The sequence below is a fragment of the Salmo salar genome, chromosome ssa23 (genome assembly GCF_905237065.1).
Source record: "Salmo salar chromosome ssa23, Ssal_v3.1, whole genome shotgun sequence".
NCBI lineage: Eukaryota > Metazoa > Chordata > Actinopteri > Salmoniformes > Salmonidae > Salmo > Salmo salar.
Window position 1 is genome coordinate 22,595,211 of NC_059464.1, and position 27,500 is coordinate 22,622,710.

The 27,500-nt window shown below is 46.4% G+C and overlaps 1 protein-coding gene across 12 annotated transcripts in view; it reads right to left on the bottom strand.

The window, feature by feature from the left end:
- Positions 1-27,500, bottom strand: part of dab1a (DAB adaptor protein 1a) — an 87,612-nt gene that overhangs the window by 13,991 nt on the left and 46,121 nt on the right. For 6 of the 12 annotated variants that reach the window (XM_014169219.2, XM_045706378.1, XM_045706381.1 and 3 more), the window contains exons 3-9: positions 14,943-15,082; positions 12,222-12,320; positions 10,338-10,469; positions 6,540-6,659; positions 2,603-2,641; positions 2,166-2,228; positions 1-46 (exon numbers count right to left, since the gene is read on the bottom strand). The exon at positions 1-46 is cut by the window's left edge and continues 8 nt beyond it. In XM_014169219.2, the coding sequence (XP_014024694.2) occupies positions 1-46; positions 2,166-2,228; positions 2,603-2,641; positions 6,540-6,659; positions 10,338-10,469; positions 12,222-12,320; positions 14,943-15,082 (639 nt within the window). The remainder of the gene's footprint in view (positions 47-2,165; positions 2,229-2,602; positions 2,642-6,539; positions 6,660-10,337; positions 10,470-12,221; positions 12,321-14,942; positions 15,083-27,500) is intronic. The other 6 variants (XM_045706384.1, XM_045706380.1, XM_045706385.1 and 3 more) reach the window with 3 other exon arrangements.

Below are 27,500 nucleotides of genomic sequence, written 5' to 3' on the forward strand. Positions count from 1 at the left end.
TCTTGGGGACGTCATATACCCCCTCCTTCTGTTGACTGGTCGGAACCTGGACAACCAACCAACCAATCACCACACAACAGCCCACCAATCACACGTTAGCTTTCGTTAACATGACAACCTTAATGTAATGTACTAGAAAGTACCGGTTGTAGGAAATACCAAAGCAATGCAAGACTATAAAATAAAGACTTACACCACAGCCAAATGTAGACTAAAGCCTGGACATTGTCAGGACTGACGGACAACATTAACTGAGAATGAAAAGTCTCTTATGGCTTGCATCTGAGTGTGTGTCTGTGCGTCTGTATGTGCTCGTGCATGTGTGTGAGAGTGATGTAATCTGTATTAAAATCGATGAGTGGAGGCTTCATTCAGAGTAATATGTGGACTATCAGCCTGATGTGTGAGCAGCTCTCTCTCTCCCCCCATCCTATCTCTCTCTCCCTCCCCCCGTCCTCTCTCTCTCTCTCCCCCATCCTATCTCTCCCTCCCCCCGTCCTCTCTCTCTCTCTCCCCCCGTCTCTCTCTCTCTCCCTCCCCCCGTCCTCTCTCTCTCTCCCTCCCCCGTCCTCTCTCTCTCTCTCCCCCCGTCCTATCTCTCCCTCCCCCCGCGTCCTCTCTCTGTCTCTCTCCACTATAGAGTGGCTCAATGTGGTCTTATCAGAGAGAGACATGCAATAAACTGGTCTGTCTGAGGTCGTGTCTCAAATGACAGCATATTCCTCGTGCCGTGCACGACTTTTGGCCAGAGCCTGGGTATTAGGGTGTATCGAGACACAGCCATAGAGAGAGAGAGACAGAGTGATACAGGCGAATGTCTCTATATGTGTTATCTGCGTTCTGTTCGATTAACTGATGATTAATTGTCCCTGTTGTCTCAGACTGACAAACTAATCCACCTGATTGATCTGTTGTGAATGGAAACATGAATAAAAACCTGATGGGACAAACATTTCTGTCCATCATAACAGTCTGACGACCACAGATTTACCCAAACAGGAAACCCGTGATACAGGTTGGGATTCGTCATCCTCGGGAGATGATGTGGAAACCAGCCACTAGGGGCTGTTACCTTCAAGTAGGTTTGGGTTTTGCTGGGCGTAAGCATCTGCCTCTGGTGCCAAAGGTTGCAGCGATAGAAAGTTGTTTTTGAGAATTTGGTTTAAAGCCAATACCAAACCATAACCCTTACCTTAACCATTCAGAGTTAACACCTAACCTTAAGATTTCAGAGTTAATGCATAAACTTAACCCTAACCTTAAAAATGTGGAGTTAATGCCTAAATGTAACTGGAACACTTCGAAATGTAACGTTTGGAACAACTTTGAAATTTGACATTTGAGAAACATGGATGAACGCCTAATTCTGACGTGAGTTTGTGAGAGCGAGTTGTATATACCAACACCCCTAATCACTCTCTCCACCATCTCTCCTCCCTCCATCTTCCCTAATCACTCTCTCTTCTCTCGTTCTCCTGTTTTTTTTCTCTCTCTCTCATCCTTCTTCATCTCTCCATCTCTCGGATTGTTTGTTTCTAGAGGCAGACATCTTCTGGCTCTGTGGCACACTTCTAACACGTCTTCTCGCATGTGTGTTTGTGAGTGTGTGTGTTTGTGTGTGTGTTAGAGCGCGCTCTATTTTCAATCCATTTTATTTAAAGATCAAACGAAAGCCTGGTGATTAATCTTTCCCCCTCTCTCATTCCCACTCCCTCTTTCATCTCCACAGGAAAAGAGAGGAGGGAAAGGAGGAAGAGGGGGAAGGAGGAGGGGTCTGCCTCACTCACAGGCCAAGAATAACACCACACACACCTCCCCCATTTCTCCATCGCCTGGAGGTCCACCCAGTCCTCCTGAGGAGAGAACCCAGAGGAAAGGCAATCTCCCCTAGGATAAACTTAGTCAGATAGCCCCTGATCCCTCTCTGGACACTGGGTCTGCACCACTGCATGTTGTTGGCATAGTCTATTACCAGCCTCTGTTTTCTATGTTTTCCTGTGCATGCATGTGTGTACATTTTTCTCTCAGGTTTCAGTTGTGTGTCTGTCAGTAGTGAAGCTGTAGGGGATGTTATTCTCTAATCATCTCTATTCCCATTGGAACCATGCTCCTGTCACTCACACAACTCCACCAATAAAATCCAAGCAGAGGGGAGGGGCTTGTACCTGATAAATGCTCTCTTCTGATTGGTCACGGATGGGCTCGTGTCCTGCCTCAAACACAATGTACTACAACACCGGCAGCAGAGGGAGGAGAGGAGAGGAGGAAGAAAGAGAAAGAGAAAAATAGGAAATAGGAAATAGAAGAAAAAGGAAAGACTGAGAATAGGAAGCAAAGATGTGATTGGTCAAACAGAATCATCTGTGGGTCCCGCCCCCAAGCAATCCCGAATAGATACCCTCAGACACAGAACACACACACACAAAACCACAACCACACACAACTCAGTCTGTCTGACCAGAACCCTGGGACTCCCCCACAATCCCCCGCAGACACAGAGAAACAGGCAAGGCGATTGGAAGATTGGAAGAAACATTAGAGAGAAACATTCTGATTGGATAACAGCATTATAGAAGCATTCTGATTGGTGTTTAGAAGTTACCTGGTAGACCGGATCCTCCAAATCTTCTTCCAGAATAGTCTAAAGGCAGACGGACGGACGGAGAAGGGGAAGAGAGAAGAGAGGGGATAGAAGAGTAGAGAGGGGATAGAAGAGTAGAGAGGGGATAGAAGAGTAGAGGGGGGAGCAAGAGAGTAGAGAGGGGATAGAAGAGTAGAGAGGGGATAGAAGAGTAGAGAGGGGATAGAAGAGGAGAGAAAGAGAGTAGAGAGGGGATGGAAGAGTAGAGAGGGGAGAAAGAGAGTAGAGAGGGCAGCAAGAGAGTAGAGAGGGGATAGAAGAGTAGAGAGGGGATAGAAGAGTGGAGAGAGGATAGAAAAGTAGAGAGGGGAGAAAGAGAGTAGAGAGAGGATAGAAGAGTAGAGAGAGGATAGAAGTGTAGAGAGGGGATAGAAGAGTAGAGAGGGGAGAAAGAGAGTAGAGAGGGGATAGAAGAGTAGAGAGGGGAGAAAGAGAGTAGAGAGAGGATAGAAGAGTAGAGAGGGGAGAAAGAGAGTAGAGAGGGGATAGAAAAGTAGAGAGGGGAGAAAGAGAGTAGAGAGGGGATAGAAGAGTAGAGAGGGGATAGAAAAGTAGAGAGGGGAGAAAGAGAGTAGAGAGAGGATAGAAGAGTAGAGAGGGGAGAAAGAGAGTAGAGAGGGGAGAAAGAGAGTAGAGAGGGGATAGAAGAGTAGAGAGGGGAGAAAGAGAGTAGAGAGAGGATAGAAGAGTAGAGAGGGGAGAAAGAGAGTAGAGAGGGGATAGAAGAGTAGAGAGGGGAGAAAGAGAGTAGAGAGAGGATAGAAGAGTAGAGAGGGGAGATAGAGAGTAGAACGAGGATAGAAGAGTAGAGAGGGGAGAAAGAGAGTAGAGAGGGGATAGAAGAGTAGAGAGGGGAGAAAGAGAGTAGAGAGAGGATAGAAGAGTAGAGAGGGGAGAAAGAGAGTAGAGAGAGGATAGAAGAGTAGAGAGGGGAGAAAGAGAGTAGAGAGGGGAGAAAGAGAGTAGAGAGGGGATAGAAGAGTAGAGAGGGGATAGAAGAGTAGAGAGGGGAGAAAGAGAGTAGAGAGGGGATAGAAGAGTAGAGAGGGGAGAAAGAGAGTAGAGAGAGGATAGAAGAGTAGAGAGGGGAGAAAGAGAGTAGAGAGAGGATAGAAGAGTAGAGAGGGGATAGAAGAGTAGAGAGGGGATAGAAGAGTAGAGAGGGGAGAAAGAGAGTAGAGAGGGGATAGAAGAGTAGAGAGGGGATAGAAGAGTAGAGAGGGGAGAAAGAGAGTAGAGAGGGGATAGAAGAGTAGAGAGGGGATAGAAGAGTAGAGAGGGGAGAAAGAGAGTAGAGAGGGGATAGAAGAGTAGAGAGGGGAGAAAGAGAGTAGAGAGAGGATAGAAGAGTAGAGAGGGGAGAAAGAGAGTAGAGAGAGGATAGAAGAGTAGAGAGGGGAGAAAGAGAGTAGAGAGAGGATAGAAGAGTAGAGAGGGGAGAAAGAGAGTAGAGAGAGGATAGAAGAGTAGAGAGGGGATAGAAGAGTAGAGAGGGGAGAAAGAGAGTAGAGAGGGGATAGAAGAGTAGAGAGGGGAGAAAGAGAGTAGAGAGAGGATAGAAGAGTAGAGAGGGGAGAAAGAGAGTAGAGAGAGGATAGAAGAGTAGAGAGGGGAGAAAGAGAGAGGGGAGAAAGAGAGTAGAGAGAGGATAGAAGAGTAGAGAGGGGATAGAAGAGTAGAGAGGGGAGAAAGAGAGTAGAGAGGGGATAGAAGAGTAGAGAGGGGAGAAAGAGAGTAGAGAGAGGATAGAAGAGTAGAGAGGGGATAGAAGAGTAGAGAGGGGAGAAAGAGAGTAGAGAGGGGATAGAAGAGTAGAGAGGGGATAGAAGAGTAGAGAGGGGATAGAAGAGTAGAGAGGGGAGAAAGAGAGTAGAGAGGGGAGAAAGAGAGTAGAGAGGGGAGAAAGAGAGTAGAGAGGGGATAGAAGAGTAGAGAGGGGAGAAAGAGAGTAGAGAGAGGATAGAAGAGTAGAGAGGGGATAGAAGAGTAGAGAGGGGATAGAAGAGTAGAGAGGGGATAGAAGAGTAGAGAGGGGAGAAAGAGAGTAGAGAGAGGATAGAGGAGTAGAGAGGGGATAGAAGAGTAGAGAGGGGATAGAAGAGTAGAGAGGGGAGAAAGAGAGTAGAGAGAGGATAGAAGAGTAGAGAGGGGAGAAAGAGAGTAGAGAGAGGATAGAAGAGTAGAGAGGGGATAGAAGAGTAGAGAGGGGAGAAAGAGAGTAGAGAGGGGATGGAAGAGTAGAGAGGGGAGAAAGAGAGTAGAGAGAGGATAGAAGAGTAGAGAGGGGATAGAAGAGTAGAGAGAGGATAGAAGAGTAGAGAGGGGAGAAAGAGAGTAGAGAGGGGATAGAAGAGTAGAGAGGGGATAGAAGAGTAGAGAGGGGAGAAAGAGAGTAGAGAGGGGATAGAAGAGTAGAGAGGGGAGAAAGAGAGTAGAGAGGGGATAGAAGAGTAGAGAGGGGAGAAAGAGAGTAGAGAGAGGATAGAAGAGTAGAGAGGGGAGAAAGAGAGTAGAGAGGGGATAGAAGAGTAGAGAGGGGAGAAAGAGAGTAGAGAGGGGAGAAAGAGAGTAGAGAGAGGATAGAAGAGTAGAGAGGGGAGAAAGAGAGTAGAGAGAGGATAGAAGAGTAGAGAGGGGAGAAAGAGAGTAGAGAGGGGATAGAAGAGTAGAGAGGGGAGAAAGAGAGTAGAGAGGGGATAGAAGAGTAGAGAGGGGAGAAAGAGAGTAGAGAGAGGATAGAAGAGTAGAGAGGGGAGAAAGAGAGTAGAGAGGGGATAGAAGAGTAGAGAGGGGAGAAAGAGAGTAGAGAGGGGATAGAAGAGTAGAGAGGGGAGAAAGAGAGTAGAGAGAGGATAGAAGAGTAGAGAGGGGAGAAAGAGAGTAGAGAGGGGATAGAAGAGTAGAGAGGGGAGAAAGAGAGTAGAGAGAGGATAGAAGAGTAGAGAGGGGAGAAAGAGAGTAGAGAGGGGATAGAAGAGTAGAGAGGGGAGAAAGAGAGTAGAGAGGGGATAGAAGAGTAGAGAGGGGATAGAAGAGTAGAGAGGGGATAGAAGAGTAGAGAGGGGAGAAAGAGAGTAGAGAGAGGATAGAAGAGTAGAGAGGGGAGAAAGAGAGTAGAGAGGGGATAGAAGAGTAGAGAGGGGATAGAAGAGTAGAGAGGGGAGAAAGAGAGAGGGGAGAAAGAGAGTAGAGAGGGGATAGAAGAGTAGAGAGGGGAGAAAGAGAGTAGAGAGAGGATAGAAGAGTAGAGAGGGGATAGAAGAGTAGAGAGGGGATAGAAGAGTAGAGAGGGGAGAAAGAGAGTAGAGAGAGGATAGAAGAGTAGAGAGGGGAGAAAGAGAGTAGAGAGGGGATAGAAGAGTAGAGAGGGGATAGAAGAGTAGAGAGGGGAGAAAGAGAGAGGGGAGAAAGAGAGTAGAGAGAGGATAGAAGAGTAGAGAGGGGAGAAAGAGAGTAGAGAGGGGAGAAAGAGAGTAGAGAGGGGAGAAAGAGAGTAGAGAGGGGATAGAAGAGTAGAGAGGGGAGAAAGACAGTAGAGAGGGGAGAAAGAGAGTAGAGAGGGGATAGAAGAGTAGAGAGGGGAGAAAGAGAGTAGAGAGAGGATAGAAGAGTAGAGAGGGGATAGAAGGGTAGAGAGGGGATAGAAGAGTAGAGAGGGGATAGAAGAGTAGAGAGGGGATAGAAGAGTAGAGAGGGGATAGAAGAGTAGAGAGGGGAGAAAGAGAGTAGAGATGGAAGAGGAAAGCCAGGAAAATCAGTGTAGTTGACAGATAGAAGCAGCAGCACCAAGCATTCCCAACAGATAACCACATAGTAGACACAGAACAGCCCGGTCGCCTCCTCTGCATTATGAGTGTGTAAGTGAATATGAGGTAAAAGTGAACGTGTGTGTGTGTACCTGGTACACAGCCTGTTCACACTGTTTGTCTTTCTGGGCTTTCTTCTCCATCTCCTCCCTCTGTTTGATGTCATAGATGAGCTGGAACAGGTCCCGGAGGTCCAGGATCACTGGTTCTGCCTGGGAGGTGGAGAGGAAGTAGAACACTGTTATATAGCTCTGTGGGTAACCAACCAGGTCACCCGTGATACAAGTCAGTATTGGACGTTCATCCATGTCTGAGGACGTCGGGAGAATGACGTGAAAACCGGCCGCTAGGTGCAACAGTGAGCGCTGTTACATTCAAGTAGGTTTCAGTTTTGCTGGGGCGTTGTGGACGGGCTCAGGGATGGGCGTAAGCATCTGCCTCTGATTCCAAAGGTTTTAATTCAAATCCAGCAATGTTTTAAGTTTATCCCAAGCCTTAATCCTTACCTTTGCCATTCAGTTAATACCTAGCCTTAACCCTTACCTTTGCCATTCAGTTAATACCTAGCCTTAACCCTTACCTTTACCATTCAGTTAATACCTAGCCTTAACCCTTACCTTTACCATTCAGTTAATACCTAACTTTAACCCTTACTTTTACCATGCAAAGTTTATACCTTAACCCTTACCTTTACCATTCAGAGTTAATACCTTAACCCTTACTTTTACCATTCAGAGTTAACACCTTAACCCTTACCTTTACCATTCAGAGTTAATAAGCCTTAACCCTTACCTTTACCATTCAGAGTTAATAAGCCTTAACCCTACCTTTACCATTCAGAGTTAATACCAACCTTAACCCTTACTTTTACCATTCAGAGTTAATACCTAGCCTTAACCCTTACCTTTACCATTCAGTTAATACCTAACTTTAACCCTTACTTTTACCATGCAGAGTTAATACCTTAACCCTTACCTTTACCATTCAGAGTTAACACCTTAACCCTTACCTTTACCATTCAGAGTTAACACCTTAACCCTTACCTTTACCATTCAGAGTTAATACCTTAACCCTTACCTTTACCATGCAGAGTTAATACCTTAACCCTTACCTTTACCATTCAGAGTTAATACCTTAACCCTTACCTTTACCATTCAGAGTTAACACCTTAACCCTTACCTTTATCATTCAGAGTTAATACCTAACCTTAATCCTTACCTTTATCATTCAGAGTTAATACCTTAACCCTTACCTTTACCATTCAGAGTTAATACCTAACCTTAACCCTTACCTTTACCATTCAGAGTTAATACCTTAACCCTTACCTTTACCATTCAGAGTTAATACCTTAACCCTTACCTTTACCATTCAGAGTTAATACCTTAACCCTTACCTTTACCATTCAGAGTTAATACCTAACCTTAACCCTTACCTTTACCATTCAGAGTTAATACCTAACCTTAACCCTTACCTTTACCATTCAGAGTTAATACCTAACCTTAACCCTTACCTTTACCATGCAGAGTTAATACCTTAACCCTTACCTTTACCATTCAGAGTTAATACCTTAACCCTTACCTTTATCATTCAGAGTTAACACCTTAACCCTTACCTTTACCATTCAGCGTTAATACCTAACCTTAACCCTTACCTTTACCATTCAGAGTTAATACCTTAACCCTTACCTTTATCATTCAGAGTTAATACCTTAACCCTTACCTTTACCATTCAGAGTTAATACCTTAACCCTTACCTTTACCATTGAGAGTTAATACCTTAACCCTTACCTTTATCATTCAGAGTTAATACCTTAACCCTTACCTTTATCATTCAGAGTTAATACCTTAACCCTTACCTTTACCATTCAGAGTTAACACCTTAACCCTTACCTTTACCATTCAGAGTTAATACCTTAACCCTTACCTTTATCATTCAGAGTTAACACCTTAACCCTTACCTTTACCATTCAGAGTTAATACCTTAACCCTTACCTTTACCATTCAGAGTTAATACCTTAACCCTTACCTTTACCATTCAGAGTTAATACCTTAACCCTTACCTTTACCATGCAGAGTTAATACCTTAACCCTTACCTTTATCATTCAGAGTTAACACCTTAACCCTTACCTTTACCATTCAGAGTTAATACCTAACCTTAACCCTTACCTTTACCATTCAGAGTTAATACCTAACCTTAACCCTTACCTTTACCATTCAGAGTTAATACCTTAACCCTTACCTTTACCATTCAGAGTTAATACCTAACCTTAACCCTTACCTTTACCATTCAGAGTTAACACCTAACCTTAACCCTTACCTTTACCATTCAGAGTTAATACCTTAACCCTTACCTTTACCATGCAGAGTTAATACCTTAACCCTTACCTTTATCATTCAGAGTTGATACCTAACCTTAACCCTTACCTTTACCATGCAGAGTTAATACCTTAACCCTTACCTTTACCATTCAGAGTTAACACCTTAACCCTTACCTTTATCATTCAGAGTTAATACCTTAACCCTTACCTTTACCATTCAGAGTTAACACCTTAACCCTTACCTTTACCATTCAGAGTTAATACCTTAACCCTTACCTTTACCATTCAGAGTTAACACCTTAACCCTTACCTTTACTATGCAGAGTTAATACCTTAACCCTTACCTTTACCATTCAGAGTTAATACCTTAACCCTTACCTTTACCATGCAGAGTTAATACCTTAACCCTTACCTTTATCATTCAGAGTTAATACCTAACCTTAACCCTTACCTTTACCATTCAGAGTTAATACCTAACCTTAACCCTTACCTTTATCATTCAGAGTTAATACCTTAACCCTTACCTTTACCATTCAGAGTTAATACCTAACCTTACAATTCCGGAGTTAATGCCTAAACTTAACCTTAAACAAAAATTTGACTTTTGGAACAACTTAGAAATTTGATGTTTGAGAAACATGGATGAACATCTAATTCTGACGTGAGACTGTGAGAGTGAGTTGTAACACACACACACACATATACAGGCATATACAGTCAGGCGCACACTCTCACACACACATTCACAAGCATGCGCATACACACACACCACCTCACATTCACAGCGTAATAAAGCATTTGGATGTGAGGTCTTAGTTTCACTATGAACAGCATCGGAGCAGAGAGCTGGGGATTCTGGGGATTCTGAGGGGTGAGCCTGGGGAACAATGAAATATAGATCTTGTTTAATATTTGATTGAGGCATAACAGGGAGTTCCCAGGCAGTGTTCGGACATCACCAGTATAGTGTTGCTTTCCAACATGCTCCTACTTCCTTCCTACCACATCTGAACTCTGATTCAGACTTAGATAAATCATGTAGTGTGAGTCTCAATCTCTTCTCTCCTTTCATCACTTTCTCTGTTCCCTCTCTCTTCTGACTGTATATAATTAGTAGTGAACAGACATCTCTCTTGTCGTCTCTGTCCTCAGAAAACACAACAGGGACGGAACTCTCCTAGCACACACAGAGGAATACATGGCAGCTTGCTGGGTTGCTCTGTTTCCCAGGGCGCCAGGTCAGTTCCTGGGAGGATTGACGGGTCGTTAGAGGTGATGACACACTCACACACTCGTCGAGTCACTACGGGAAATCAATATGGCAGCAGAGAGCAGAGACAGCCTCACACATAACACAGACACGAGACACAGACAGCAACAACACAGAGAGAATATAGACACACACACAGCAGAGCAGACTGGGCTCTCTATCTGTAGAGAGCTGATTCAAGGCTCAGTATCTTAATGTGAACACGACAATGTTCCCTGGGGCAAGCAGAGGACATTGGGGAGTCATGGACAACAGAAAAGCAAACTAAGGCACACACACACACACACACACACGGTACTCACAGACTGTGCTGTCTTGATGGCTACGAAGCGGTGGTTGCCCTCTTTCCCACAGACATAACCAAAGGCTCGGTGGTCTGTGATGTCCTTAGCGATGTAAGAGATCTCATGGACCGCATGGTGGTGCTGGAGGACCTGAGAGAGACCAGGCAGAGAAACACAGTCAGAGACTGGACCCCTGATCTAGAGATGAAAAGAAGAGAGGAAAGAAGGGAGGAGAGAAGAGAGAGAGAGAGGAGGGAGAGAAAGAGAGAGGAGGGAGAGAAAGAGAGAGGAGGGAGAGGATCTGGCAGTACTTATTTTCAGAGCTCAGACAGCTCTCAGCAGGAAGTGGCCCTCACACACCCCTTGCCAAATTGAGGACAGACGGAGGGAGACAGTCACACTATTCCCTGTGAGCCTCTGTTGTGTTTTTGTGCCAGGCAGGAAGAAGGGGGATTAGACCTCCTCAACCCCCACACACACACACACACACACACACACACCCGCCTGCTCGTTTAACAGTCTTTAGTTCCCCTACTTCCCCCAGTTTAGCCAGAGTGTTTGCGCCAGGGAGGGATGGCTGTGCCCATGGCAGATGGCACTGGCTGTCCCAGAGAACGGGAGCAGGGACTGACTCTGCCCACACGCTCACACATACTTACACTGACTTCCAAACATACACACACACACACACACACACACACACACACACACACACACACACACACACACACACACACACACACACACACACACACACACACACACACACACACACACACACACACACACACACATAGCACGCTCACACATGCATACCGATGCCACACATACACCCACACACAAGTGTGTGTGTGTGCGCATCCGTGTACGTGTGTGCGTGTGTGTGTGTGTGTGTGAGTGTAAGTGGCAATGACAGTCGCGTCGCTGTAGGCAGTCGAGTTGATCATTTCATCTGCTCACTGGATGTGTCACTACAGGCAGAGGCAATCTCAGAACGCAGCACTGACACCCAAAACACAGAGATGTGTATCTGTCAACCCCACACAGAGCTCTGACAGTACAGAGCACCCGGCAGCAGCCACAGTGGTGTGTGACTGATGCCTTCTATATTTAATAAGTAGGCTGATGATTGTCATCACTCCCATTGACTGACCTGACAATAATAAGAGCCCCTCCCCTCCAATAACCAAGGCAGCAGGAGAGGCCCCGGGATCACACGCACGTACGCCACACGCACAAACACACAGGGCGTACGCACGCCCACACAAACATGCACGCGCATCCCGTGCCGGTAGATTGAACCCCGGTAGATTGAACCCCGGTAGATTGAACCCCGGTTTCTCGTGCGATTCTGAGGCTGGAGAGGGGTTGACATACGCACTTTTCCTTTCTCCCTCTCTCCACCCCTACATCGCCACGGTGACCATGACGGAGAGAGAGCGAGAACACGGGCACCCGCCCTCTGTGGGGACGGAGGAGAGATTAATGTTCCCTCGCTCCTCTTCTCCATCCTCCACGACCTTCCCTCTTCCGTGAGAGAGCTCATCCATCCATCCGTCCATAAGGGGGGTTGGGGGATGTAAGCAATATGGCTGCAGTGTGGGAGGTAGAGAGGCAAGGCAAGACACACACACACACACACACACACACACACACACACACACACACCGTGGCACCCTGCACACAGAGAAAGACAGACTGCACTGATATCAGACGATAAACCAGGTTTGTATTCTGATCTACTTAGGAGGTTTCAATTAGGTCCTCCTGATTTCCCCCGGGACTACTTAGAGCTGCCTCATTAACAAGCCCACCTGTCCCCCTGGACCACACACACACACACACACACACACACACACACACACACACACACACACACACACACACACCTTTAAAACTCACCCCAAACTTCTCATCAAAGATCTTGATCCCCCCAAAGGAGACGGTCAAAAACACCTTCTGTTTGTGGTCTCCTTTAGAGCGCCCTGCTGCTGCTATACCCTACAGAACAGACACAAAGAGGCAGGATATAGACACGCACAAACACACGTCTACTTACTGTAAATGGAGAAGAGCAGAGAGGAGGAGGAAAGAGCAGAAGTGCGTGTGTGTGTGTGTGTGTCTCAGGGTTTCCGCTAGCCGGTAATAGCTGGCTTTTGTCTGATAGAAAGAATATAGAAAAGCAGATCAATAAAATTAGCGCCGGCCAATTTTCCAGTCGATGTAAATACCAAAATACCAGTCGATGTAAATACCAAAATACCAGTCGATGTAAATACCAAAATACCAGTCGATGTAAATACATTTGACTGGTCATGCTTATCGGTCTACAGGTTAATTTGCATCATTTTGTGGAATGAAATTAGCACGTGTGTATAGTCTATTCGTTATGTATCTCAGCACACGTGTACAGCATACATATACAGAGCCTTCGAGTGGAAAATCTGTCTGACAGCAGAGGAGCTGCTGCCGCAGCATCTTGTGGTGCGTTCTGAACAACAGGGAACTCTGAAAAAGACCCGGTCAAAATCTTTTTTATCCAGTTTAGGACTACCGGTTGTATGAATCTGGGATCTGTCGTCCCAACTGGCTCAGAGTCTGTCTGGAATAGGGTATTTCTCTGTCGACAAGCTGACCAAAGCCTTGACATAAGCTAGTTATTTTGCTGTTCGTTACTCATCTTATTGGCTGAGGAAAAGTAAATGTGGACAGTTATTCTAACATGTTCAAAGTGCACATCAGAATTTGGTAAGAAGGACCACAAACCATTGCATCCTGGACTTGCATGTTCTGTTAATCGAATGACCATAGTTTAAATGTGATGTCTGTCATTCTGAGCACTGTGGGTGGACGCCCTAATCAGGTTACACATCCAATGCAAAAGGCTCTGGTAGATTTCTCAAATATCCGGTAAATTAAAATGTTGCCGGTCAAATGTCCGGCGCCATATTTTCCTAACGGAAACCCTGGTGTGTGTATTTCCTGTCTGGATGAGCAAATTGGGAAACAAGTTGATCAATGCACCGTTTGCCTCTGCTCCTCACCCCTCACCTCTCCTCTCCTCACCTCTCCTCTCCTCACCTCTCCTCTCCTCTCCTCACCTCACCCCTCACCTGTCCTCACCCCTGACCCCTCACCTGTCCTCACCCCTCCTCTCCTCACCCCTCACCTCACCCCTCACCTGTCCTCACCCTTGACCCCACACCTGTCCTCACCCCTCACCTCTCCTCTCCTCACCCCTCACCTCATCCCTCACCTGTCCTCACCCCTGACCCCTCACCTGTCCTCACCCCTCACCTCTCCTCTCCTCTCCTCACCCCTCACCTCACCCCTCACCTGTCCTCACCCCTGACCCCTCACCTCTCCTCACCCCTCACCTCTCCTCACCCTTCACCTGTCCTCACCCCTGACCCCTCACCTGTCCTCACCTGTCCTCTCCTCTCCTCTCCTCACCCCTCACCTCACCTCACCCCTCACCTGTCCTCACCCCTCACGTCTCCTCACCCCTCACCTTTCCTCACCCCTCTCCTCTCCTCACCCCTCACCTCTCCTCACCCCTCCTCTCCTCACCCCTCACCTCACCCCTCACCTGTCCTCCCTCCTGACCCCTCACCTCTCCTCACCCCTCACCTCTCCTCTCCTCACCCCTCACCTGTCCTCACCCCTGACCCCTCACCTGTCCTCACCTGTCCTCACCTCTCCTCTCCTCACCTCACCATCACCTCACCCCTCACCTGTCCTCACCCCTCACGTCTCCTCACCCCTCACCTTTCCTCACCCCTCTCCTCTCCTCACCCCCTCCTCACCCCTCACCTCTCCTCTCCTCACCCCTCACCTGTCCTCACCTCAGACCCCTCACCTGTCCTCACCCCTCACGTCTCCTCACCCCTCACCTCTCCTCACCCCTCACCTGTCCTCACCCCTGACCCCTCACCTGTCCTCACCCCCGTCTCCCTCTCCTCACCCTCACCTGTCCTCACCCCTCACCCGTCCTCACCCCTCACGTCTCCTCACCCCTCACCTTTCCTCACCCCTCACGTCTCCTCGCCCCTCACGTCTCCTCACAGCTCACCTGTCCTCACCCCTCACGCTCTCCTCACCCCTCACCTTTCCTCACCCCTCACCTCTCACGTCTCCTCACCCCTCACCTCTCCTCACCCCTCACCTTTCCTCACCCCTCACCTCTCACGTCTCCTCACCCCTCACCTTTCCTCAACCCTCACCTCTCACGTCTCCCCACCCCTCACCTCTCCTCACCCCTCACCTCTCCTCACCTTTTCACCCTATAATTCTGTCACACAATTACCCAGCATGTTAAATGAGATCGGAGCCTAAATCACTATCCTTACCTCCTCTCTCCCTCATCCTCCCTTCTCTCTCTCCTTCCTCACCACCTCTCTACCCATCCTCACCGCTCTCCTCCATCCTCCCTCCTCTCTACCCATTCTCACCTCCTCTCTCCCAAATCCTTGCTCTGCTCTCCCCCATCCTCACCTCCCCTCTCTCCCCCATCCTCTCTCCTCTCTCCCCCATCTCCACCTCATTATGTTCCATTATTACCCCAGACCCCCTTCCCCCTCATTCCCTGTCCTCGGGGTCAAACACACACACACACACACTCACCTTGAGCTTCATCATGGAGTCTTGACAAAGTTTGTCTCCCCTCGCGGCCATGACTTCGTCCAGACCGATGAGTTTAGCCTTGTAGCGAACGCCATCCCCCTTAAACCGCCTGATCAACCCGGCCTCGCTACGATCCTGCCCTGAGAGAGAGACACAAATACAGAGTCAGTACAGTACAATAAACGCACATGACCATGACCCCCATCCCTCCCTATTCTATCTCTCTATCTCAATCCATCCCTCTCTATTCTATTTCTATCTCTATCTATCCATCCCTCTCTATTCTATCTCTATCTCTATCCATCCCTCTCTATTCTATCTCTCTCTATCCATCCCTCTCTATTCTATCGCTATCTATCCATCCCTCTCTTTTCTATATCTATCCATCCCTCTCTTTTCTATATCTATCCATCCCTCTCTATTCTATCTCTCTCTATCCATCCCTCTCTATTCTATCGCTATCTATCCATCCCTCTCTTTTCTATATCTATCCATCCCTCTCTATTCTATCTCTATCTCTATCCATCCCTCTCTATTCTATCTCTCTCTATCCATCCCTCTCTATTCTATCGCTATCTATCCATCCCTCTCTTTTCTATATCTATCTATCCATCCCTCTCTTTTCTATATCTATCCATCCCTCTCTATTCTATCTCTATCTCTATCCATCCCTCTCTATTCTATCTCTCTCTATCCATCCCTCTCTATTCTATCGCTATCTATCCATCCCTCTCTTTTCTATATCTATCCATCCCTCTCTTTTCTATATCTATCCATCCCTCCCTATTCTATCTCTCTATTCATCTCTCAAAATTCTATCTCTCTATCCATCCCATCTCTATCTCTATCATTCCCTCCCTATTCTATCTCTCTATCCATCCCATCTCTATCTCTATCTATCCATCCCTCCCTATTCTATCTCTCTATCCATCCCATCTCTATCTCTATCTATCCATCCCTCCCTATTCTATCTCTCTATCCATCCCATCTCTATCTCTATCTATCCATCCCTCCCTATTCTATCTCTCTATCCATCCCATCTCTATATCCATCCATCCCATCTATCTCTATCCATCCCTCCCTATTCTATCTCTCTATCCATCCCATCTCTATCTCTATCCATCCCTCCCCATTCTCTCTCTACCTACCTCTATCCACCCCTACCCATTCCCTCTCTGAATGATGGTGTGACATTTTGTTCTTATCTCCTCTCTCTTTCTGTTTCCCCTCTCTTCTCACACTCTCTATTATCCATGTGTGTAGTGTGTGGGTGTATTGAGTGTGTGTACTAGTGTGTTTGTGTGTGTTGTCCTAGCTCCTCTCTCTATGTTATCTCCTGTGGTTAGTAAAGTACTCCTCACAGACAACAGAGTGGGAGGGAGGGAGGGAATTAAGAAAATTCCCAAAGTTAAGAAAAGCTTTGACTATGTACAGACTCAGTGAGCATAGCCTTGCTATTGAGAGATGCCGCAGAAGGCACAACTGGCTCTCGAGAGCACACTGCCCACAAAATGAGGTGGAAACTGAGCTGCACTTCCTAACCTCCTGCCAAATGTATGACCATATTAGAGACACATACAGTTGAAGTCGGAAGTTTACATACACCTTAGCCAACTACATTTAAACTCAGTTTTTCACAATTCCTGACATTTAATCCTAGTAAAAATTCCCTCTTTCAGGTCAGTTAGGATCACCACTTATTTTAAGAATGTGAAATGTCAGAATAATAGCAGAGAGAATGATTTATTTCAGCCTTTATTCCCACATTTATTGGGAATAATGATTTATTTCAGCTTCTGGGTCAGAAGTTTACATACACTCAATTAGTATTTGGTAGCATTGCCTTTAAATTGTTTAACTTGGGTCAAACGTTTCGGGTAGCCTTCCACAAGCTTCCCACAATAAGTTGGGTGAGTTTTGGCCCATTCCTCCTGACAGAGCTGGTGTAACTGAGTCAGGTTTGTAGGCCTCCTTGCTCACACACGCTTTTTCAGTTCTGCCCACAAATTTTCTATAGGATTGAGGTCAGGGCTTTGTGATGACCACTTCAATACCTTGACTTTGTTGTCCTTAAGCCATTTTGCCACAACTTTGAAAGTATGCTTGGGGTCATTGTCCATTTGGAAGACCCATTTGTGACCAAACTTTAACTTCCTGACTGATGTCTTGAGATGTTGCTTCAATATATCCCCATAATTTTCCTGCCTCATGATGCTATCGATTTTGTGAAGGGCACCAGTCCCTCCTGCAGCAAAGCACCCCCACAACATGATGCTGCCACCCCCGTGCTTCACGGTTGGGATGGTGTTCTTCGGCTTGCAAGCCTCCCCCTTTTTCCTCCAAACATAACAATGGTCATTATGGCCAAACAGTTCTATTTTGGTTTCATCTGACCAGAGGACATTTCTCCAAAAAGTACGATCTTTGTCCCCATGTGCAGTTGCAAACCGTAGTCTGTCTTTTTTATGGCGGTTTTGGAACTGTGGCTTCTTCCTTGCTGAGCGGCCTTTCAGGTTATGTCGATATAGGACTCGTTTTACTGTGGATATAGATAGTTTTGTACCTGTTTCCTCCAGCATCTTCACAAGGTCCTTTGCTGTTGTTCTGGGATTGATTTGTACTTTTCGCACCAAAGTACGTTCATCTCTAGGAGACAGAACGCATCTCCTTCCTGAGCGGTATGACGGCTGCGTGGTCCCATGGTGTTTATACTTGTGCACTATTGTTTGTACAGATGAACGTGGTACCTTCAGGAATTTGGAAATTGCTCCCAAGGATGAACCGTACTTGTGGAGGTCTACAATTGTTTTCTGAGGTCTTGGTTGATTTCTTTAGATTTTCCCATGATGTCAAGCAAAGAGGCACTGAGTTTGAAGGTAGGCCTTGAAATACATCCACAGGTACACGTGACGATCGTCAAAAGGAGTAGACCAAGGTGCAGCGTGGTACGTATTCATATTTATATTTATTGTAACTCAGAACACTCAAACAAAATAACAAACAATGAAAAAACGAACATCACGTTCTCCAGGCTTACTGAGCTGACAAAAACAAGATCCCACCCTGAAGGAGGGAAAAAGGGCTGCCTATGAATGATTCCCAATCAGAGACAATGATAGACAGCTGCCTCTGATTGGAAACCATACTAGGCCAATCAACAACAAGCAACAAAAAAACATAGAAATATGACACATAGAATGCCCACGCCATGTCACACCCTGACCTAACCAAACAGGTCAGGGCGTGACAACACCTCCAATTGTATCAAATGGTGTCAATTAGCCTATCAGAAGCTTCTAAAGCCATGGCATAATTTTCTGGAGTTTTCCAAGCTGTTTAAAAGGCAAAGTCAACTTAGTGCATGTAAACTTCTGACCCACTGGAATTGTGATACAATGAATTATAAGTGAAATAATCTGTCTGTAAACAATTGTTGGAAAAATTACTTGTGTCATGCACAAAGTAGATGTCTTAAGCGACTTGCCAAATCTATCGTTTGTTAACAAGAAATTTGTGGAGTGGTTGAAAAATGAGTTTTAATGACTCCAACCTAAGTGTATGTAAACTTCCGACTTCAACTGTATTTCCCTCAGATTACACAGACCCACAAAGAATTCTAAAACTAATCCAATTTTGAGAAACTCCCATATTTAATAGGTGAATACCACAGTTACCATCACAGCAGCAAGATTTGCAACCCGTTGACACAAGAAAATGTCAACCAGTGAACAAACACTATACGGTCTTCCTTCTGGTGTGTGTAACTGTAATTTGACAGCCAGCCAAACCCATTTAAAAATAAACGGAATCGTTGTGAGGATTCCAAAATCCTCCAGTGTTTTATTGATGAAACAAAGTGAAAAAGCAATGCTTCAAAGGCTTTAATAACAAGTATGGCAGGAGATAACCAGAAGTGCGGCAACCGTTCTCAACAATGACTCTTAACTAAATAATTCCTGGTGCCCTTCTCAGCGCCAAAGAAAAATCGCAAGCTAGATGCCGTTAAATAGAATGGCCACCGGGTGGCGCATATAGAAATGGAAATACAGTGCATTCGGAAAGTATTCAGACCCCTTGACTTTTTCCACATTTTGTTACGTTACAGCCTTGTTCTAAAATTGATTCAATAGTTTTTCCCCCTCATCAATCTACACACAATACCCCATAATGACAAAACAAAGCAAGGTTTTTAGAAATGTTTTCAAATGTATATAAAAGAAAATGAAACATCACATTCAAATAAGTATTCAGACCCTTTACTCAGTACATTGTTGAAGCACCTTTGGCAGCACCTTTCAAGTCTTCTTTGGTATGACGCTATTCAGACCTCTTGACTTTTTACACATTTTCTTATGTTGCTTACGTTATTCTAAAATTGATTCAATAGTTTTTCCCCTCATCAATCTACATACAATACCCCATAATGACAAAGCAAAAACAGCTTTTTATCAATTTTTGCAAGTAAAAAACAACAACTGAAATATCACATTTACATAAGTATTCAGACCCTTTACTCAGTAATTTCTTGAAGCACCTTTGGCAGCGAGTCTTCTTGGGTATGACGCTACAAGCTTGACAAACCTGTATTTGGGGAGTTTCTCCCCTTCTTCTCTGCAGATCCTCTAAAGCTCTGTCAGGTTGGATGGGGAGTGTTGCTGCACAGCTACTATTTTCAGGTCTCTCCAGAGATGTTCGATGGCTTCAAGTCCGGGCTCTGTCTGGGCCACTCAAGGACATTCAGAGACTTGTTCCGAAGCTACTTCTGTGTAGTCTTGGCTGTGTGCTTAGGGTCGTTGTCCTGTTGGTAGGTGAACCTTCGCCCCAGTCTGGGGTCCTGACCGCTCTGGAGCAGGTTTTCATCAAGGATCTCTCTGTATATTGCTCTGTACATCTTTCCCTTGATCCTGACTAGTCTCCCAGTCCCTGCCACTGAAAACCATCCTCACAGCATGATGCTGCCACCATGCTTCATCGTAGGGATGGTGCCAGGTTTCCTCCAGACGTGACGCTTGGCATTCAGACCAAAGAGTTCAATCTTGGTTTCATCAGACCAAAGAATCTTGTTTCTCATGGTCTGAAAGTACTTTAGGCGCCTTTGGCAAACTCCAACCGGGCGGTCATGTGCCTTTTACTGAAGTGTGGCTTCCATCTGGCCACTCTACAATAAAGGCCTGATTCGTGGAGTGCTGCAGAGATGGTTGTCCTTCTGGAATGTTCTCCCATCTCCACAGAGGATCTCTGGAGCTCTATCAGAGTGACCATCAGGTTCTTGGTCACCTCCCTGACCAAGGCCCTTCTCCCCCTGATTGCTCAGTTTGGCAGGGCGGCCAGCTGTAGGAAGAGTCTTAGCGGTTCCAAACTTCTTCCATTTAAGATTGATGGAGGCCACTGTGTTCTTGGGGACCTTCAATGCTGCAGACATTTGTTGGTACCCTTCCCCAGATCTGTGCCTCGACACAATCCTGTCTCGGAGCTCTACAGACAATTCCTTCAACCTCATGGTTTGGTTTTTGCTCTGACATGCACTGTCAACTGTGGGACCTTATATAGACAGGTGTGTGACTTTCCAAATCATGTCCAAGCAATTGAATTTACCACAGGTGGACTCCCATAAATTTGTTGAAACATCTCAAGGATGATCAATGGAAACAGATGCACCTGAGTTCAATTTCGAGTCTGATAGCAAAGGGTCTGAATACTTACCGTAATTTCCGGACCATAAGCCGCAACTTTTTTCCCACACTTTGAACCTCGCGGCTTAAACAATGACGTGGCTAATATATGGATTTTTCAAAAAAACACATTCTGTGACGTGCTCAGTTTTTTGGTGGCATGAAGCTTTCATTAGACCAATGAAATTGCCGAACGGGTTAAGGTCAAACAACTTTTTTGTTTACTGTTTAGATTAAATCGAGCGCTCTCAAACTTCCCATCATTCTGATTAGGGTAGTCATTTTGTCACCCTCATGGCAAAGACACGGAGAAATGCATATGATGCAGCTTTCAAGTTGAAGACGATTGATCTGGCTGTTGGAAATGGAAATAGAGCTGCTGCACGGGAGCTTGGTCTTAATGAGTCGATGATAAGACGTTGGAAACAGCAGTGTGAGGAATTGACTCAGCGCAAAAAGACAACAAAAGCTTTCAGAGGGAAGAAAAGCAGATGGCCCGAACTAGAAAATGAGCTGGAAGACTGGGTCAACACACAGGGAGCAGACGGCTGAGGTGTTGCGGCTTATAGACATGTGCGGCTTATTTATGTTCAAAATAATATATATTTTTTTAATTCAGTGGGTGCGGCTTATATTCAGGTGCGCTCAATAGTCCGGAAATTACGGTATGTAAATAAGGCATTTCTGTTTAAAACATTTTATACATTTCAAAATTCCTAAAAAACAGTTTTTGCTTTGTCATTATGGGGTATAGAATTGATAAGGGACATTTTTTATTTAATCCATTTTAGAATAAGGCTAGTAACATAACAAAATGTGGAAAAAGTGAAAAGGTCTGAATACTGTCTGAATGCACTGTAAACCCTGAATGAGGCAGAGCAAATACCATTGTAAATACAACTCATTTATTTTCCCTTTTGTACTTAAACTCTTCAATATTTTTTACAACACTGTACATCCCCACAATATAACATTCGAAATGCCTCTATTCTTTTAAAACAGTGTAATGTTTAGTGTTTATTTATGATTGTTTATTTCCCTTTGATTCGTTATTTATTTCACTTGCTTTGGCAATGTATGTTTCCCGTGCCAATGAAGCCCTTTTGAATTGAATTGTGAGAGAGAACGAAAGAGACCCTCAGGGGATGAGATTTTAGCCTGATCTGTCGCAGCTCTCTCAGGACCTTAATCCTGTTCCATCACTCTGAGATGAAACACCGCACACATACGAGAGGCAAGCAGGAAGCACTGGGTTCCGGGGGGGGGTTTAGGGTTTCACTGCCTTGCTGAAGAGAACAACGGCAGTAGGTACTGATTACAGAAACCCTCCAGCCCTGGGATTCAAACCACCAATCCTCCAGCTGCTGGGCTAACTCTGGAACCTAAATCCAATCAAATCAAATCAAATCGTTTTAGTCACATGCACACGGTTAGCAGATGCTATTACGAGTGTAGCGAAATGCTTATGCTTCTAGATTCGACAGTGCAGCAGTATCTAACAGGTAATATCTAACAATTCCACAACAAAACCTAATATCTATCAAATTCCACAACAAAACCTAATACAAACAATCTAGTAAAGGAATGGGATGAGAATATATAAGTATAAAATATATGGATGAGCAATGACAGAGCAGCTAAGATGCAATAGATAGTAAAGAATAGATAGTGAAGGATACAGTATATGCAGTTGAAGTCGGAAGTTTACATACACTTAGGTGGAGTCATTAAAATGTGTTTTTCAACCACTCCACAAATTTCTTATTAACAAACGATAGTTTTGGCAAGTCGCATAGGACATCTACTTTGTGCATGACACAAGTAATTTTTCCAACAATTGTTTACAGACAGATTATTTCACTTATAATTCACTGTATCACAATTCCAGTGGGTCAGAAGTTTACATACACTAAGTTGACTTTGCCTTTAAACAGCTTGGAAAGTTCCAGAAAATTATGTCATGGCTTTAGAAGCTTCTGATAGGCTAATTGACACCATTTGAGTCAATTGGAGGTGTACCTGTGGATGTATTTCAAGGCCTACCTTCAAACTCAGTGCCTCTTTGTGTCACGCTTGTCGTTGGAAATTGAGGACCAAAACGCAGCAGGTATGTGTATGCTCATCTTGTTTATTAACTTCCAAAAAACGAACGTACAAAAATAACAAAAAAACACGAACGATTGACAAACTGACAGTCTGGTAAGGCACTAGGCTAAACACAGAACAATCACCCACAAAAGCAAACACAAACACACCCTACTATATGGGACTCTCAATCAAAGGCAGATAGACAACACCTGCCTTCAACTGAGAGTCCCAACCCCAATTAATCAAACATAGACATACACTCACTAGACTCCACATAGAAATACATAAACATAAACCAAAACCCGGAATTACTAAATCAAACACCCTTTTTACAAAACACACCACCCTGAACCAATAAAACAAATACCCTCTGCCACGTCCTGACCAAACTACAATACTAATTAACCTATATACTGGCCAGGACGTGACAGTACCCCCCCCTTAAAGGTGCTAACCCCGGAAGCACCATAAAATGAAAAAAAAAAAAAACAACCCCAACCAACAAAACCAAAATTCCCCTCTACTAAAGGGAGGGAAGGGAGGATGGCTGCCGTCAACGACGGCACTGTGCTACACCCCCCCTCCCCAACCCACCTATATCTGGAGGTGGCTCTGGTTCCGGCCGTTCCAGGCTGTCGGGCCACTCTGGCATCGCCGGGGGGCAGTCGGGCCAGTCTGGCATCGCCGGGGGGCAGTCGGGCCAGTCTGGCATCGCCGGGGGGCAGTCGGGCCAGTCTGGCATCGCCGGGGGGCAGTCGGGCCAGTCTGGCATCGCCGGGGGGCAGTCGGGCCAGTCTGGCAGTTCGGGACAGTCTGGGCAGTCTGGCAGTTCGGGACAGTCTGGGCAGTCTGGCAACTCGGGACAGTCTGGGCAGTCTGGCAACTCGGGACAGTCTGGGCAGTCTGGCAACTCGGGACAGTCTGGGCAGTCTGGCAACTCGGGACGGTCTGGGCAGTCTGGCCACTCCGGCAGTTCAGGGCAGTCTGGCCACTCCGGCAGTTCAGGGCAGTCTGGCCACTCCGGCAGTTCAGGGCAGTCTGGCCACTCCGGCAGTTCAGGGCAGTCTGGCCACTCCGGCAGTTCAGGGCAGTCTGGCCACTCCGGCAGTTCAGCGCAGTCTGGCCACTCCGGCAGTTCAGCGCAGTCTGGCCACTCCGGCAGTTCAGCGCAGTCTGGCCACTCCGGCAGTTCAGCGCAGTCTGGCCACTCCGGCAGTTCAGCGCAGTCTGGCCACTCCGGCAGTTCAGCGCAGTCTGACCTCTCTGGCGACTGTTGACTGGCGGGCAGCTCTGACGACTGTTGACTGGCGGGCAGCTCTGACGACTGTTGACTGGCGGGCAGCTCTGACGACGACTGTTGACTGGCGGGCAGCTCTGACGACGACTGTTGACTGGCGGGCAGCTCTGACGACGACTGTTGACTGGCGGGCAGCTCTGACGACGACTGTTGACTGGCGGGCAGCTCTGATGACGACTGTTGACTGGCGGGCAGCTCTGATGACTGTTGACTGGCGTGGCTGGGTTGACGCACTTGTAGCCTGGTGCGTGGTGCTGGTACTGGGCTTACCAGATTATGAACACGCACCTCCAGGCTAGTGCGGGGAGCGGGAACAGGACGAGTCGGACTGGGTTGACGCACTTCCGGGTCCGCACGAGAGACAGGAGCTGGAAACCCAGGGCTATGGAGGCGCACAGTCGGTCTAGATCTTACCTCCTGCACAACCCGCCTTGGCTGGATGGAACTAGTAGCCCTGTACGAGCGGGGTGCTCGTATAGGGCAGACTGGGCTGTGCAGGGGCCTGATGGTAGCCGTGCGTAGAGCGGGAGTTGGGTAGCCTGGTCCTCGGAGGCGTACCGGCGACCAGATGCGCTGCGCAGGCATCCTCCTACCAGGCTGGATGCCCGCTCTAGCACGGCACCTGCGAGGGGCTGGAATAACGCGCACCGGACTGTGCGTGCGTATGGGTGAGATAGTGCGCTCCTCAGCGAAACATAGCGCTCTCCACCCCATACACTCCTCCATATAACCACGGGTAGCTGGCTTCCGGCTCTTCTTACGCCTAGCCAAACTACCCGTGTGCCCCCCCCAAAAAAAAATTATTGGGGGTGCCTCTCGTGCTTCTCCCTCAGCGCGTCCATGGCCTCGTACCTACGCCTCTCTGCCTTGGCTGCCTCAATTTCCCACTGCGGGCGGCGATACTCCCCAGCCTGGTGCCAAGGTCCGGCCCCGTCCAGAACTTCCTCCCAGGTCCACTTCTCCCGCCAGTCCAACTCGAATTCCCTCTGCTCCTTCCTCTGCTGCTTGGTCCTTGAGTGGTGGGTGATTCTGTCACGCTTGTCGTTGGAAATTGAGGACCAAAACGCAGCAGGTATGTGTATGCTCATCTTGTTTATTAACTTCCAAAAAACAAACGTACAAAAAAACACGAACGATTGACAAACTGACAGTCTTGTAAGGCACTAGGCTAAACACAGAACAATCACCCACAAAAGCAAACACAAACACACCCTACTATATGGGACTCTCAATCAAAGGCAGATAGACAACACCTGCCTTCAACTGAGAGTCTCAACCCCAATTAATCAAACATAGACATACACTCACTAGACTCCACATAGAAATACCTAAACATAAACCAAAACCCGGAATTACTAAATCAAACACCCTTTTTACAAAACACACCACCCTGAACCACATAAAACAAATACCCTCTGCCACGTCCTGACCAAACTACAATACTAATTAACCTTTATACTGGCCAGGACGTGACACTTTGCTTGACATCATGGGAAAATCAAAAGAAATCAGCCAAGACCTCAGAAAAAAATTGTAGACCTCCACAAGTCTGGTTCATCTTTGGGAGCAATTTCCAAACGCGTGAAGGTACCACGTTCATCTGTACAAACAACAGTACGCAAGTATAAACACCATGGGACCACACAGCCGTCATACCGCTCAGGAAGGAGACGCGTTCCGTCTCCTAGAGATGAACGTACTTTGGTGCGAAAAGTGCAAATCAATCCCAGAACAACAGGAAAGGACCTTATGAAGATGCTGGAGGAAACAGGTACAAAAGTATCTATATCCACAGTAAAACGAGTCCTATATCGACATAACCTGAAAGGCCGCTCAGCAAGGAAGAAGCCACTGTTCCAAAACCACCATATAAAAGACAGACTACGGTTTGCAACTGCAAATGGGGACAAAGATCGAACTTTTTGGAGAAATGTCCTCTGGTCTAATGAAACCAAAATAGAACTGTTTGGTCATAATGACCATCGTTATGTTTGGAGGAAAAAGGGGGACGTTTGCAAGCCGAAGAACACCATCCCAAAGTTGTGGCAAAATGGCTTAAGGACAACAAAGTCAAGGTATTGGAGTGGCCATCACAAAGCCCTGACATCAATCCTATAGAACATTTGTGGGCAGAACTGAAAAAGCATGTGCGAGCAAGGAGTCCTACAAACCTGACTCAGTTACACCAGCTCTGTCAGGAGAAATGGGCTACAATTCACCCAACTTATTGTGGAAAGCTTGTGGAAGGCTACCTGAAATGTTTGACCCAAGTTAGACAATTTAAAGGCAATGCTACCAAATACTAATTGAGTGTATGTAAACTTCTGACCCACTGGGAATGTGATGAAATTAATAAAAGCTTAAATAAATAATTCTCTCTACTATTATTCTGACATTTCACATTCTTAAAATACAGTGGTGATCCTAACTGACCTAAGACAGGGAATTTTTACTAGGATTAAGGTGTATGTAAACTTCCGACTTCAACTGTAAATATAAGATGAGTAATGCGAGATATGTAAACATTCTTAAAGTGGCATTATTATAGTGACTAGTGTTCCATTTATTAAAGTGGCCAATAATATCAAGTCTGTAGGTTGGCAGCTGCCTCTCTGTGCTAGTGGTGCCTGTTTAACAATCTGATGGCCTTGAGATTGAAAAAACAGCTTCTATCTCTATGTCCCAGCTTTGATGCACCTTTACTGACCTCACCTTCTGGATGGAAGTGGGGTGAACAGGTAGTGGCTTGGGTGGTTATTGTCCTTGATTATGTTTTTTGCCTTCCTGTGATGTCGGGTGTTGTAGGTGTCCTGGAGGGCAGGTAGTTTGCCCCCGGTGATAAAGACCGCACCACCCTCTGGAGAGCCCTGCGGTTGTGGGCGGTGCAGTTGCCATACCAGGTAGTGATACAGGCCAACCGGATGCTCTCAATTGTGCACCTGTAAAAGTTAGTGAGTGTTTTCGGGGATAAGCCAAATGTTTTCAGCCTCCTGAGGTTGAAAAGGTGCTGTTGCGCCTTCTTCACCACACTGTCTGTGTGGGTGGACCATTTCAGTTTGTCAGTGACATGTACACCGAGGAACTTAAAACTTTCCACTTTCTCCACTGCTGTCCCATCGATGTGGAGAGGGGGGTGCTCCCTTTGCTGTTTACTGAAGTCCACGATCATCTCTTTTGTTTTGCTCACATTGAGTGAGAGGTTATTTTCCTGACACCACACTCCGGGGGCCCTCACCTCCTCCCTGTTGGCCGTCTCGTCGTTGTTGGTAATCAAGTCTAACACTGTACTGTCGTCTTCAAACTTGGTGATTGAGTTGGAGGCGTGCATGGCCACGCAGTCGTGGGTGAACAGGGAGTACAGGAGAGGGCTGAGAACGCACCCTTGTGGGGCCCCAGGGTTGAGGATCAGCGGAGTGGAGATGTTGTTTCCTACCTTCAACACCTGGGGGCGGCCCGTCAGGAAGTCCAGGACCCAGTTGCACAGGGCGGGGTCGAGACCCA